This window comes from Anolis sagrei, chromosome 12, assembly GCF_037176765.1.
Source record: "Anolis sagrei isolate rAnoSag1 chromosome 12, rAnoSag1.mat, whole genome shotgun sequence".
In the NCBI taxonomy this organism is placed as follows: domain Eukaryota; kingdom Metazoa; phylum Chordata; class Lepidosauria; order Squamata; family Dactyloidae; genus Anolis; species Anolis sagrei.
The window spans coordinates 18,032,610-18,048,877 of record NC_090032.1 but is presented as its reverse complement, the minus strand read 5'-3'; the positions used below and the strand labels follow the sequence as shown (position 1 = coordinate 18,048,877).

The window sequence follows — 16,268 nt, the reverse complement described above, 5'->3', positions numbered from 1 at the left end:
CATCAGTACCAGGATCTATCTATCTATCTATCTATCCATCCACTCCCCCCCCCCCCCCCCCAGGAGTGTTTTGATGGTGTCCCAACTTGGAGCCAGAAGCAGCTCACCCTCCCGATCTACGACGGCCTTTGGCGCTTACCAGCTGAGGTGGGCGCTTTGGCGCAAGAGCAAAGTGACGGTGCTGAAGGCCAGGAGGAGGAGGAGGAAGCCCTTCTTGCGGGAGATCATCTTGGGGCCGTGGAGCAGGCTGTAGCTCATGCTGGGGGGGCCTTATCGGGGCACGGGGAGGTTGTGGGTCCCGACCGGCATCGGGAATCAGCAGCGGAGAAGAGGGCACCTAGAGAAGAAGGTTAAAATCACACAAGGAAGGAGTGGGTAAAACAGAGCTGGACATTTCGTCAACATCGGAAATCAATCGCTACACACAACACTGGGAGGAAAAGTCACAACATACACTGTAGTGCCATATCAGTGAAACCCAGACTACATTAGATGCATCTACACCAGGAATGGGTAAACTTCTGCTCTCCAGGTGTTTTGGACTTCAACTCCCACAATTCCTAGCCGCCACCCACTATAGCAAAATTTCTCAACCTGGGGAGGCACAAAGGGGGTGTCAGAAGGGTCATCAAAGACCATCAGAAAACACCCATTTCTGATGGTCTTTGGTCCACCACCAAGTTTGGTCCGGATCCATGATTGTTTGAGTCCACAGCGCTCTCTGGATGTGGATCAACGACTCCAAAGCTCAAGGTCAATGCGCACCAAAACATTTCTCAACCTGGAGAGGCACAAAGGGGGTGTCAGAAGGGTCACCAAAGACCATCAGAAAACACCTATTTCTGATGGTCTTTGGTCCACCACCAAGTTTGGTCCGGATCCATGATTGTTTGAGTCCACAGCTCACTCTTGGATGTGGATCAACAACTCCAAAGCTCAAGGTCAATGCGCACCAAAACATTTCTCAACCTGGGTAGGCACAAAGGGGGTGTCAGAAGGGTCACCAAAGACCATCAGAAAACACCCATTGCTGATGGTTTTTGGTCCACCACCAAGTTTGGTCCGGATCCATGATTGTTTGAGTCCACAGCTCACTCTTGGATGTGAATCAACAACTCCAAAGCTCAAGGTCAATGCACACCAAAACATTTCTCAACCTGGAGAGGCACAAAGGGGGTGTCAGAAGGGTCACCAAAGACCATCAGAAAACACCCATTTCTGATGGTCTTTGGTCCACCACCAAGTTTGGTCCGGATCCATGACTGTTTGAGTCCATTGCGCTCTCTGGATGTGGATCAACAACTCCAAAGCTCAAGGTCAATGCGCACCAAACCCTTCCAGTGTTTTCTGTTGGTCACATGAGTTCTGTGAACCAAGTTGGGTTCTATTCCATTGATGGTGGAGTTCGGAATGCTTTTTGGTTGTAGGTGGATATCAGCATCTACAACTCCCAAATGTGAGGGTCTATTGTCCCCAGACTCCACCAGTTTTCACATTTGGAGATATTGAGTATTTGAGCCAAGTTTGGTTCAATTCGATCGTTGGAACCCAAAATGCTCTTTGATTGTAGGTGAACTATAAATCCCAGCAACTATAACTCCCTAATGTCAAGGTCTATTGTCCCCAGACTCCACCAGTGTTCACATTCGGAGATATTGAGTATTTATGCCAAGTTTGGTTCAATTCCGTCGTTGGAACCCAAAAATGCTCTTTGACTGTAGGTGAACTATAAATCCCAGCAACTATAACTCCCTAATGTCAAGGTCTATTGTCCCCAGACTCCACCAGTGTCCACATTTGGGCATATTGAGTATTTGTGCCAAGTTTGGTCCAGATCCATTATTGTTTGAATCCACAGTGCTCTCTAGGTGTAGGTGAACTACAACTCCCAAACTCAAGGTCAATGCCCATCAAACCCTCCCAGTATTTTCTGTTGGTCATGGTATTTCTGTATGCCAAGTTTGGTTCTATTCCATCGTTGGAGCCCAGAATGCTCTTTGATTGTAGGTGAACTATAAATCCCAGCAACTACAACTCCCAAATGTCAAGGTCTATTGTCCCCAGACTCCACCAGTGTTCACATTTGGGCATATTGAGTATTTGTGCCAAGTTTGGTCCAGATCCATCATTCCTTGAGTCCACAGTGCTCTCTGGATGTAGGTGAACTACAACTCCAAAACTCAAGGTCAATACCCACCAAACCCTTCCAGTATTTTCTGTTGTTCATGGGAGAACTGTATGCCAAGTTTGGTTCAATTCCATCATTGGAGTTCAGAATGCTCTTTGATTGTAGGTGAACTATAAATCCCAACAACTACAACTCCCAAATGTCAAGGTCTATTGTCCCCAAACTCCACTAATGTTCACATTCGGGCATATTGAGTATCTGTGCCAGGTTTGGTCCAGATCCATCATAGTTTGAGTCTCTGGATGTAGGTGAACTACAACTCCCAAACTCAAGGTCAATGCCCACCAAACCCTCCCAGTATTTTCTGTTGGTCATGGGAATTCTGTGAGCCAAGTTTGGTTCGATTCCATCGTTGGAGTCCATCATTGTTTGAGTCCACAGTGCTCTCTGGAGGTAGGCGAACTACAACTCCCAAACTCAAGGTCAATCCCCACCAAACCCTCCCAGTATTTTCTGTTGGCCATGGGAGTTCTGTGAGCCAAGTTTGGTTCGATTCCATTGTTAGAGTCCATTATTGTTTGAGTCCACAGTGCTCTCTGGATGTAGGCGAACTACAACTCCCAAACTCAAGGTCAATCCCCACCAAACTCTCCCAGTATTTTCTGTTGGTCAGGGGAGTTCTGTGAGTCAAGTTTGGTTCGATTCCATCGTTGGAGTCTATCATTGTTTGAGTCCACAGTGCTCTCTGGATGTAGGTAAACTACAACTCCCAAACTCAAGATCAATGCTCAACAAACCCTTCTAGTATTTTCTGTTGGTCTCCCATGTCCTGTATGCCACGTTTGGTTCAATTCCATCGTCGGTGGAGTTCAGAATCCTCTTTGATTGTAGGTGAACTATAAATCCCAAATGACAAAAATCAATTTTTTTGAGTGATGCTGACTCCTTGGTTTAGTGTCCAAATTTGGCGGCAATTTGTCCAGTGGGATTCTGAGTTATATGTTAATCCCACAAACAAACATTACATTGGGTTGTTGTAGGTTTTTTCGGGCTATATGGCCATGGTCTAGAGGCATTCTCTCCTGACATTTCGCCTGCATCTATGGCAAGCATCCTCAGAGGTAGTGAACATTACATTTTTATTTATATAGATGTTGATTGTTTTTAATGGTAATTTATGTTGTTGGGGGGCATCGAATCGTGCCGACCGTAAACTGCCTTGGAGTCGCCTTCGGTCTGAGAAAGGCGGTATATAAATATGGTTAATTAATTAATTAATTTGTTGAGTTCCAAGGCCAGAGAAGCAGATGGCGGAAACAGAAGAACGGCCTGCCTCAGGGGAGCGTGCTTGCTCCATCCATGTTCAACATCTACACAAATGATCAGCCACTGCCAGAAGGGACAGAGAGTTTCATCTATGCTGACGATCATGCCATCACTGCTCAAGCAGGGAGCTTTGAGATGGTAGAACAGAAGCTCTCCAAAGCTCTAGGTGCTCTTACTGCCTATTACAGGGGAAACCAGCTGATCACTACTCCATCTAAAACACAGACATGTGCCTTTCATCTCAAGAACAGAGAAGCATCCCGAGCTATGAGGATGGCCTGGGAAGGAATCCCACTGGAGCATTGCAACACACCCAAATCCCTGGGAGTCACTCTGGACCGTGCTCTGACCTACAAGAAGCACTGCCTGAACATCAAGCAAAAAGTGGGTGCTAGAAACAATATCATATGAAAGCTGACTGGCACAACCTGGGGATCACAACCAGACAGTGAAGACATCTGCCCTTACGCTGTGCTACTCTGCTGCTGAGCATGCATGCCCAGTGTGGAACACATCTCACCACACTAAAACAGTGGATGTCGCTCTTAATGAGACATGGCACATCATCACAGGGTGTCTGTGCCCTACACCACTGGAGAAATTACACTGCTTAGCCGGTATGGCACCACCTGACATCTGCCGGGAAGTGGCAGCCAATAGTGAAAGGACCAAGGCAGAGACATCTCCAGCTCATCCCCTGTTTGGGTATCAGCCAGCACGCCAACGACTTAAATCACGAAATAGTTTTCTAAGATCTACAGAGACACTCGCTGGAACACCTCAGCAAGCAAGAGTCCAAAAGTGGCAGGCTCAAACCCAGAACTGATACCAGATGAGAGACTCCCCCCTGGGCACACAGAAGACGGGGCGACTTGGAAGGCGCTGAACAGACTGCGCTCTGGCACCACGAGATGCAGAGCCAACCTTCAGAAATGGGGCCACACAGTGGAGTCCACGACATGCGAGTGTGGAGAAGAACAAACCACTGACCACCTGCTGCAATGCACCCTGAGCCCTGCCACATGCACAATGGAGGACCTTCTTGCAGCAACACCAGAAGCACTCCAAGTGGCCAGATACTGGTCAAAGGACATTTAATCAACTACCAAACTCACAAATGTTGTATTTTGTCTGTTTGTTTGCTTTGTTCTGTTAGAAATGTAATATAATGGACTGGTTGCTCTGACACGACAAATTATATATATATATATATATATATATATATATATATATAGCCTAGAGAAGACAATTATGCTGGGGAAATATAATTAATTATATTAATTAATTAATTAATTAATTAATATATTAATATATTAATTAATAATATATTAATTAATTATTAATTAATAATATATTAATTAATAAGTTTCATTGCTCTCTATCCACAGGATAGGAACGCCCCTCGTACCCTCTAACACTGAAAAGAACCGGAAAAGTATTCATGACAGGTTTCCTATCCGCTTACTTGCCCGCAACGATCCCGAAAGGCGCAACGATCCCGAAAGGTATGCCCTCCAAGGTAATCCAAGACGCAGCGTTCCCATCCGACACCTGCCCCTTTCCTTTCTTTCTTTCTTTCTTTCTTTCTTTCTTTCTTTCTTTCTTTTTCTCTTTCTCTCTTTCCTCCAGGTACAATCCCACCTTCTTCTTCCCGAAACCCGGTCGGCGAGTTGAATGGCGAAACGTCCCGGAGGAAACCGGAGACGGCCACCGACTTCTCAAACAAGGAGAGGAGATTGGGTATCAAAAAGCCCGGGATCACGGCCCTGGATCGGTTCCAAAAGACCTGGAACTGGCATCACCTAGCACTGCAAACAGAAGCCACAAGCAGTGTATTCCGCTCCGGAATCTAGTCGGGATCATCGAATGGGTGAAGAACGCTTCCTTTTGAGGTCTTCTTCTTGTTGTTGTTGATGTCAAAGATTATTATTATTATGACTGTAGAATCATAGAAAAGATCCCAAAGGTTATCCAGTCCATCCCTTTTGTCTCGGGCTGAAAGACACCATCAAAGCCCTTCTGCCCTTCCTTCCTTCCTTCCTTCCTTCCTTCCTTCCTTCCTTCCTTCCTTCCTTCCTTCCTTCCTTCCTTCCTTCCTTCCTTCCTTCTTTCCTTGCTTGCTTGCTTGCTTGCTTGCTTGCTTGCTTGCTTGCTTGCTTTTTTCTTTCTTTCCTTCCTTCCTTCCTTCCCTGCTTCTTTCCTGCCTGCCTTCCTTCCTTCCTTCCTTCCTTCCTTCCTTCCTTCCTTCCTTCCTTCCTTCCATGTTTCTTTCCTTGTTTCTTTCCTTCTTTCTTTCCTTCCTTCTGTCCTTGCTTGCTTCCTTCCTTGCTTCCTTCTTTCCCTCCTTCCTTGTTTCCTTCCTTTCTTCCTTTGTTCTTTCTTTCCTTCCTTCCTTCCTTCCTTCCTTCTTTCCTTCCGTCCTTCCTTCCTTCCTTCCTTCCTTGTTTCCTTCCCTGCTTCTTTCTTTCCTTCCTTCCTTCCTTCCATGTTTCTTTCCTTTTTTCTTTCCTTCTTTCTTTCCTTCCTTCTGTCCTTGCTTGTTTCCTTCCTTGCTTCCTTCTTTCCCTCCTTCCTTGTTCCCTTCCTTTCTTCCTTTGTTCTTTCTTTCCTTCCTTCCTTCCTTCCTTCCTTCCTTCCTTCTTTCCTTCCGTCCTTCCTTCCTTCCTTCCTTCCTTCCTTGTTTCCTTCCCTGCTTCTTTCTTTCCTTCCTTCCTTCCTTCCATGTTTCTTTCCTTTTTTCTTTCCTTCTTTCTTTCCTTCCTTCTGTCCTTGCTTGTTTCCTTCCTTGCTTCCTTCTTTCCCTCCTTCCTTGTTTCCTTCCTTTCTTCCTTTGTTCTTTCTTTCCTTCCTTCCTTCCTTCCTTCCTTCCTTCCTTCCTTCCTTCCTTCTTTCCTTCCGTCCTTCCTTCCTTCCTTCCTTCCTTGTTTCCTTCCCTGCTTCTTTCTTTCCTTCCTTCCTTCCTTCCATGTTTCTTTCCTTTTTTCTTTCCTTCTTTCTTTCCTTCCTTCTGTCCTTGCTTGTTTCCTTCCTTGCTTCCTTCTTTCCCTCCTTCCTTGTTCCCTTCCTTTCTTCCTTGCTTCCTTTGTTCTTTCTTTCCTTCCTTCCTTCCTTCCTTCCTTCCTTCCTTCCTTCTATCCTTTTTTCCTTCCCTGCTTCCTTCCTTCCTTGTTTCCTTCCTTGCTTGCTTCCTTCTTTCCCTCCTTCCTTCTTTCCTTCTTTCCTTCCTTCCTTCCTTCCTTCCTTCCTTCCTTCCTTCCTTCCTTCCTTGTTTCCTTCCTTGTTTCCTTGCTTGCTTCCTTCTTTCCTTTCTTCTTTCCTCCTTCCTTCCTTCCTCCCTCCCTCCCTCCCTCCCTCCCTTCGGTGATCCCACGTAGTTCGAGGATGATGGTCCTCCGTAAGTGACCATGGAGCCCTATTCTTGATCTGCATCTTCTCCCGCAGTGAGGGCATTGGTTTCCAAGTGGAAGGTGGTCCCAGTCGGGGTTGGCTTGACATGCCTTCCTCTTGGCACGTTTCTCTCTTTCGCCCTCCATTCATGACTCTTCAAATTCCACAGCACTGCTGGTCACAGCTGACCTCCAACTGCCGCGCTCAAGAGCCAGGGCTTCCCAATTCTCGGAGTCTATGCCAGAGTTTTGAGCCCATCTTTCAATCTCTTTTCCTGCCCACCCTCATTCCCTTTTCCGTTCTTGAGTTCGGAGTAGAGCAACTGCTTTGGGAGATGGTGATCGGGTATCCGGACAACATGGCCGGTTCAGCAGAGTTGATGGCGGAGGACCATCACTTCAATGCTGATGGTCTTTGCTTCTTCCAGCACGCTGAGATTTCCCCGCTTGTCTTCCCAAGAGATTTGCAGGATTTTCCGGAGGCATCCTCCCACAAGGATGATAAAACATCAAATCATCCAGTGATGGAATCGTTCCAGGATTTGCATGTGACGTCTGTAGACAGTCCACGTCTCGCAGGCATATAGCAGAGTTGGGAGGACAACAGCTTTATAAACAAGCCCCTTGGTCTCTCTATGCATGTCCGGTCCTCAAACACTCTCTGCTTCATTAGGAAAAATGCTGCACTCACAGAGCTCACACGATGTTGTATTTTGGTGTCAATATTGATGTCTATAGACAGTCCACTTTTCGCAGGCATATAGCAGGGTTGGGAAGACAATAGCTCTATAAACAAGAGTCTTCTGAATAAGCCAGTACCTACCGCATACGTTGCTTAAGTCGCATTGACCGATTGTCTGCGCAGGGTTCCACACTTCGCACTTTAACAACACAACCATTCAATGCTAAGGCCTCCCACCAAAATGAAACTGTAGAGAAGAGTCTACTGAACAAGCCAGTACCTGCCACATACGTTGTTTAAGTCATATTGACCGACTGTCTGTGCAAGGTTCCATACTTCGCACTTTAAGAACACAACCGTGCAATGCTAAGGCTTCCCACCAAAAATGGAACTGTAGAGGAGAGTCTTCTAAACAAGCCAGTACCTGCCACATATGTTGCTTAAGTCGCATTGACCCACCGTCTGTGCAGGGTTCCATATTTCGCACTTTAACAACACAACTGTTCAATGCTAAGGCTTCCTGCCAAAACGGAACTGTAGAGGAGAGTCTACTGAACAAACCAGTACATGCTGCACATGTATTGTCGAAGGCTTTCGTGGTCGGAATCACTGGGTTGTTGTAGGCTTTTTCGGGCTGTATGGCCATGTTCTAGAGGCATTCTCTCCTGATGTTTCGCCTGCATCTATGGCAAGCATCGTCAGACCTCACAACCGTTCAATGCTAAGGCTGTAGAGGAGAGTCTACTGAACAAGCCAGTACCTGCCGCAAACGTTGCTTAAGTCACATTGACCGACTGTTTGCGCAGGGTTCCATACTTCGCACTTTAACAACACAACCGTTCAACGCTAAGGCTTCCTGCCAAAATGGAACTGTAGAGGAGAGTCTACTGAACAAGCCAGCTGTAGAGGAGAGTCTACTGAACAAGCCAGTACCTGCTGCATACTTTGCTTAAGTTGCATTGACCAACCATCTGCACAGGCTTCCATATTTCGCACTTTAACAACACAACCGTTCAGTGCTAAGGCTTCCTGCTAAAATTGAACTGTAGAGGAGAGTCTACTGAACAAGCCAGCTGTAGAGGAGAGTCTACTGAAGAAGCCAGTACCTGCTGCATACGTTGCTTAAGTCGCATTGACCGACCGTCTGCGCAGGCTTCCGTATTTCGCACTTTAACAACACAACCGTTCAACGCTAAGGCTTCCTGCTAAAATGGAACTGTAGAGGAGTGTCTACTGAACAAGCCAGTACTGCCATGTGTTGAGGAGTTATGGAGGCATTACTTTTCATCCAACCCTCGTAAATGCTGTAAATAAATGGGTCCAGTGAATTATATTGGATATTTACATTTCTGGACTGACCTTGAAGGAGCTGGGGGTGGTGACGGCCGACAGGGAGCTCTGGCGTGGGCTGGTCCATGAGGTCACTGAACGAATGAACAACAACAATTTACATGACAATTCGTAACAGTAGCAAAATGACAGTTACGACGTAGTGACGAAAATAATGTTATGGTTGTGGTTCAACACAACTGTATTAAGGGGTTGCGGCATTAGGAAGGTTGCGAAACACTGTTGTAAGTGCTCCAACCACAACGTAACGCTGCCCGTAAAGAATGTTGTGGCTCCAAGCCATCCCCTTGAACTCTGAACCTGGGAAAGGACGCCGCGAACAAGGGCAGACATGCCTTCCGCATCTTTCCATTCGGGGTCAGCCTCTCTCCGTGCCGTTCGCCGATCGATCGGGGCTGAACTTGATTGACACCGATACGAAACTCCGCGGATATTGGGTACCGTTTCCGTCACACTCCGCGGATATTGGGTACCGTTTCCGTCACGAGCTCGAAAAGAAAACTATACCTTTCCTTGCAAATCTAATGAGAGGATGGTTGGGCATCCAAACGTTAACTCTCTTCTTGTGTGCGATTGTCCTTGAATCCACGAAATTTGGCTCTTCGTGTTCCGGCCGCTAACCTTTGCAGGATTGAGGCCGAATCGCGGCGGATCAATCGGAACAAGCCGCAGGGCGACGGTGGAAACTTCATCACCAGTTCCCGGTCTTTCAATAAAATAGATTGGGATGATGCAGAGGACATGCGTGCGGGGCAAACGGGAGCAAAGGGATCTATTCGGCGCCCCCTTTTCCCTCCGCTCCCCTTTTCCGGAGGTTGAAGTCGGGGATGATTGACAGGCCCTTGGGGATGATTGACAGGCCCTTGGGGAGGAAGGCGGAACTGGGGAGTCTCTCTGAAGGGTTCGGCAATGACCTTAAGATTCAATACATAACAATACCCCAAAGGCACCCGATACCATCTGATTTGGGGTGCTAAGCACGGAGTTGGAAGGGACCCCAAAGGCCATCCAGTCCAACCCCTTTTGTAAGGTAGAACACCATCAAAGCCCTCTCGACAGATGGCCAACCAGCCTAAAGATAGATGGGAATAGATATGATTGACATGTATATATATTATAGACATATCATATAATTCTAGAGTTTGTCATCCAGTCCAACCCCTTCTGCAAGGTAGAACACCATCAAAGCCCTCTCGACAGATGGCCAACCAGCCAAAGATAGATGGGAATAGATATGATTGACATGTATATATATTATAGATATATCATATAATCCTAGAGTTAGAAGGCCATCCAGTCCAACCCCTTTTGTAAGGTAGAATACTATCAAACCCCTCTCGACAGATGGCCAACCAGCCAAAGATAGATGGGAATAGATATGATTGACACACACACACACATATATATACACATATCATATAATCCTAGAGTTGGAAGGGACACAAAAGGTCATCCAGTCCAACCCATTCTGCAAGGTAGAACACCATCAAACCCCTCTCGACAGATGGCCAGCCAGCCAAAGATAGATGGCAAAAGATATCATTCACACACTCACACACATACACACATATATATACACATATCATATAATCCTAGAGTTGGAAGGGACCCCAAAAGTCATCCAACCCCTTCTGTATATTATAGACATATCATATCATCCTCGAGTTGGAAGGGACCCCAAAGGCCATCTGCAAGGTAGAACACCATCAAAGCCCTCTCAACAGATGGCCAACCAGCCTAAAGATAGATGGCAATAGATATGATTGGCGTGTATATATATGTTATAGACATATCATATAATCCTCAAGTTGGAAGGGACTCCAAAGGCCATCCAGTCCAAAACCTTCTGCAAGGTAGAACACCATCAAAGCCCTCTCGACAGATGGCCAGACAGCCAAAGATAGATGGCAATAGATATGATTGGCACATATATATATTATAGACATATCATATATTCCTAGTTGGAAGGGACCCCAAACGCCATCTGCAAGGTAGAACACCATCAAAGCCCTCTCGACAGATGGCCAACCAGCCTAAAGATAGATGGCAATAGATATGATTGAGACATGTATATATATGATAGATATATCATATATTCCTAGTTGGAAGGGACCCCAAAGGTCATCCAGTCCAACCCCTTCTGCTGCAAGCAGACTCCATCAAAGCCCTCCCGACAGATGGCCATCCAGCCTCTGCTTAGAAACCTCCAGAGAAGGAGACAACATCATCATCAACATCATCATCTATTATTGATACTAGAGTTGGGACTCCCAAAGGTCATCCAACCCAACTCCATTCTGCTAGGCAAGAAGACAATATCAAGGCCCTCCCAACAGATAGCCAATCAGCCTCTGCTTAGAAACCTCCAGAGAAGGAGACTTCACCACCACTATCATCCTTTATTATTACTAGCTGTGCCCTGCCACGCGTTGCTGTGGCCTATAGTAAAACTTATCAAAGTTGAGGTAGATATCTGGACTATTATGAAAGAGAGGTCCCTACCTATCCCTTCCCCCTTTTCCTCCCCCTTTCTCTCCTTTCTTCCTTCTCTACCTCTTTCTTTCTTTCACTACTTGGTTTCATCCTTCTGTCTTCCCTTCATTCCCTCCCCCTTCCTTCCTTTGCCTTTCTTCCCTCCCTGTTTGCTTCCTTCTTTCTCTTTTTATTTCCTTTTCTTTCACCACCATCATAACAATAACAATAATGCAATGCATTGCCTCTGGGACCTGACACCTCTCCCATTCCCCCTAAAAGGGTCTCATAGGAAGAATAGCATCATCATAATAATAGAAATAACAACCTTTACCCGCCACGTGTTGCTGTGGCCAATCTTCCCTCTTTCTCTCCTTCTTTCCCTCCCTCCCTCCCTCCTTCCTTCCTTCCTTCCCATCTTTCCTTCTCCTCTTCTTTCTCTATCTCTTTCCTTCCTTCCCCCTTTTTCTTTCTCTTCTGCTGTCTCTCTTTTCTTTCCTTCCATCTTTCCTTTTCTTTCCTTTTCTTCTTCCTCTAACTTTCCTTCCTTCCCCCTTTTTCTTTACATCCCTTTCTCTTTCTTCCTTCTTTCCTTCCTTCCTGTCTTTCCTAGATTTTGACAGGGCGGGAAGGGGCGGGGTGGGGTTTGGAGGTGGCGTGAAGTCAAAGGAGGTAAGATTGGGGCAGGGGAGTGATGCAGCGTGGAGTTGCGTGTGTGTGTGCGGCAGCGGGGGGAGTGATGGAGCGTGGGGTTGCGTGTGTGTGTGCGGCAGCGGGGGGAGTGATGGAGCGTGGGGTTGCGTGTGTGTGTGCGGCAGCGGGGGGAGTGATGGAGCGTGGGGTTGCGTGTGCGGCAGCGGGGGGAGTGGGGTTGCGTGTGTGTGTGCGGCAGGGAGTGTGTGTGTGCGGGAAGCGGCGCGGTGGGGCTTGGAGTGGGCATGGTTTCCGCAGAGGGAACGTTGGCCGGAAGGCCATGTGCGCGCGCCAGGGAACTTGCGGCTGGGCGCCAATGCGCATGCTCAGTTGTTTTGTGAGTGTGTTGTTGTGTTGTTTTTCATTTTGAGTAGATATGTTTGTACCTTGTGGGTTGTGTTATGGGCATGGGAATTTTGGTTAAGTTTCGTTGGGGGATTTTTGAGTTTTGTTGTTTTGCCGTTTTGTGAGTGTGTTGTTGTGTTGTTTTTCATTTTGAGTAGATATGTTTGTACCTTGTGGGTTGTGTTATGGGCACGGGGATTTTAGTTAAGTTTCGTTGGGGGATTTTTGAGTTTTGTTGTTTTGCCGTTTTGTGAGTGTGTTGTTGTGTTGTTTTTCATTTTGAGTAGGTATGTTTGTACCTTGTGGGTTGTGTTATGGGCATGGGAATTTTGGTTAAGTTTCGTTGGGGGGTTTTTGAGTTTTGTTTCCTCGTTGGATGCCCCTAACAAATTTATATATATAGATTGATACTAGAGTTGGAAGGGCCCCCAAAGGTCATCCAACCCAACTCCATTCTGCCAGGCAAGAAGACCATCAAAGCCCTCCCGACAGATGGCCATCCCGCCTCTGCTTAGAAACCTCCAGAGAAGGAGACTTCACCACTATCATCATCCCTTATTATTATTGATACTAGAGTTGGAAGGGACCCCCGAAGGTCATCCAACCCAACTCCATTCTGCTAGGCAAGAAGACAACATCAAAGTCCTCCCAACAGATGGATATAGATAGATAGATAGATAGATAGTAGGAGGATACCATCAAAACCCTCCTGACAGATGGCCACCCAGCCTCTGCTTAGGAACCCCCAGAGAAGGAGACTTCACCACCACCATAATCTCTTATTATTATTGATACTAGAGGTGGAAGGGACTCCCAAAGGTCATCCAACCCAACTCCATTCTACCAGGCAAGAAGACACCATCAAATCCCTCCTGACAGATGGCCAATCAGCCTCTGCTTAGAAACCTCTAGAGACGGGGACTCCACCAGACCCCCATATTGTGCGAGAGTTGGAAGGGGAACCCCAAAGGCCATCCAGTCCAACCCCCTTCTGCCAGGTAGGAATACACAATCCAGTCCCTCCCAGCAGATGGCCATCCATCCTCTGTTGAGAAGCCTCTAGAGTGTCAAACAATCCATTGCCACTTTGGGGTCACCTTCATCTTCTCGAAAGGCCGGGAATTGGGAAATCTTGACTACCTTGTGACCGAGTGGATTGAAAACAGAAAACAAACCACCAGTCACCTGCCCTGGGACACTGTCCCGTTTAATCATAGAGGTGGAACCCGAGACCAGGTAACCTGGCACCGTTTTCCTATTGGAGTTAATGGGCGCAGGAAATGGATACCTCCCACGGCCGGGCAGGGAGCCAGCCATTCTTTCCACCTGAACGCACAGGTGAAGCTGCAAACCCAATGGCAGAAAAGCGAGGCCGGGATGGGCTCACACATTGCATTCACTAGCTCAATATGAGCTGGATGGCCAGACAACTAAAGACAGATGGCAATAGATAAGATTGATATGTAGGTCATCCAAAAGTCATCTAGTCCAACCCCTTCTGCAACGTAGAACACCATCAAAGCCCTCTCAACAGGTGGCCAACTAGCCAAAGATAGATGGCAATAGATATGATTGACACGTATATCATATAATCCTAGAGTTGGAAGGGACACCAAAGGCCATCCAGCCCAAACCTTTTTTTCTGCAAGGTAGGACACTATCAAAGCTCTCCCGACAGATGGCCAGCCATCCAGAGATAGATGATAATAGATATGATTGACATGTATATATATATATTATAGACATATCATATAATATGTCTATAATATATATACATGTCAATCATATCTATCTTTGGCTGGTTGGCCATCTGTTGAGAGGGCTTTGATGGTGTTCTACCTTACAGAAGGTGTTGGACCGGATGGCCTTTGGTGTCCCTTCCAACTCTAGGATTATATGATATATGTGTCATTCATATCTATTGCCATCTATCTCTGGCTGGTTGGCCATCTGTCGAGAGGGTTTTGATGGTGTTCTACCTTGCAGAAGGGGTTGGACTAGATGACTTTTGGAGTCCCTTGGCTGGCTATCTATCTGTTGAGGGAGCTTTGATGGTGTTCCATTGCAACTCTAGTAGCAATAATAGTAATAGACGAACCCCAAAGAGCACCCAATCCAACCCCTCTTTTTGCCAGGGAGGAAGGCACCAACAAAGCCCTCCCAAGGGATGGCCATCCAGCCTCGGCTCCAAAACCTCCAATACGGAAGGACCTTCAGCAACTCTTTGAAGGACAAGAGTAGGAGGAAAGAGATTAGCTAAAGCCAAGATAAGCGGGAACGGGAAGTTCTTGGAAGGAGGTGACTTAAGGTCTCCAGAACTTGAAGGCAGGGAACAGCCATCTATCTATCTATCTATCTATCTATCTATCTATCTATCTATCTATTCCAGTATCCATCCATTAGTTCTAGTATCTATCTATCTATCTATCTATCTATCTATCTATCTATCTATCTGAGTATCTATCCATCCATCCATCAGTTCTAGTATCTGTCTGTCTGTCTATCTATCTATCTATCTATCTATCTATCTATCTATCTATCTATCTATCTATCTATCTATTCCAGTATCCATCCATTAGTTCTAGTATCTATCTATCTATCTATCTATCTATCTATCTATCTATCTATTCCAGTATCCATCCATTAGTTCTAGTATCTATCTATCTATCTATCTATCTATCTGAGTATCTATCCATCCATCCATCAGTTCTAGTATCTGTCTGTCTGTCTGTCTGTCTATCTATCTATCTATCTATCTATCTATTCCAGTATCCATCCATTAGTTCTAGTATCTATCTATCTATCTATCTATCTATCTATCTATCTATCTATCTATCTATTCCAGTATCCATCCATTAGTTCTAGTATCTATCTATCTATCTATCTATCTATCTATCTATCTATCTATCTATCTGAGTATCTATCCATCCATCCATCAGTTCTAGTATCTGTCTGTCTGTCTGTCTGTCTGTCTATCTATCTATCTATCTATCTATCTATCTATCTATCTATCTATTCCAGTATCCATTAGTTCTAGTATCTATCTATCTATCTATCTATCTATCTATCTATCTATCTATCTGAGTATCTATCCATCCATCCATCAGTTCTAGTATCTGTCTGTCTGTCTATCTATCTATCTATCTATCTATCTATCTATCTATTCCAGTATCCATCCATTAGTTCTAGTATCTATCTATCTATCTATCTATCTATCTATCTATCTATTCCAGTATCCATCCATTAGTTCTAGTATCTATCTATCTATCTATCTATCTATCTGAGTATCTATCCATCCATCCATCAGTTCTAGTATCTGTCTGTCTGTCTGTCTGTCTGTCTGTCTATCTATCTATCTATCTATCTATCTATCTATTCCAGTATCCATCCATTAGTTCTAGTATCTATCTATCTATCTATCTATCTATCTATCTATCTATCTATCTGAGTATCTATCCATCCATCCATCAGTTCTAGTATCTGTCTGTCTGTCTGTCTATCTATCTATCTATCTATCTATCTATCTATCTATCTATCTATCTATCTATTCCAGTATCCATTAGTTCTAGTATCTATCTATCTATCTATCTATCTATCTATCTATCTATCTATCTATCTATCTGAGTATCTATCCATCCATCCATCAGTTCTAGTATCTGTCTGTCTGTCTGTCTGTCTATCTATCTATCTATCTATCTATTCCAGTATCCATCCATTAGTTCTAGTATCCATCTATCTATCTATCTATCTATCTATCTATCTATCTATCTGAGTATCTATCCATCCATCCATCAGTTCCAGTATCTGTCTGTCTGTCTGTCTGTCTGTCTATCTATCTATCTATCTATCTATCTATCTATCTATCTATCTATCTATTCCAGTATCC

At 45.4% G+C, this 16,268-nt stretch overlaps 1 protein-coding gene across 2 annotated transcripts in view; it reads right to left on the bottom strand.

The window, feature by feature from the left end:
- Nucleotides 1–16,268, bottom strand: part of GAL3ST3 (galactose-3-O-sulfotransferase 3) — a 47,369-nt gene that overhangs the window by 8,218 nt on the left and 22,883 nt on the right. For both annotated transcript variants that reach the window (XR_010910396.1, XM_067472497.1), the window contains exon 2: nucleotides 140–337. Coding sequence is in view for 1 of the 2 variants with exons in the window: in XM_067472497.1 (XP_067328598.1) it covers nucleotides 140–258 (119 nt within the window). In the remaining variant the exon portion in view is untranslated. The remainder of the gene's footprint in view (nucleotides 1–139; nucleotides 338–16,268) is intronic.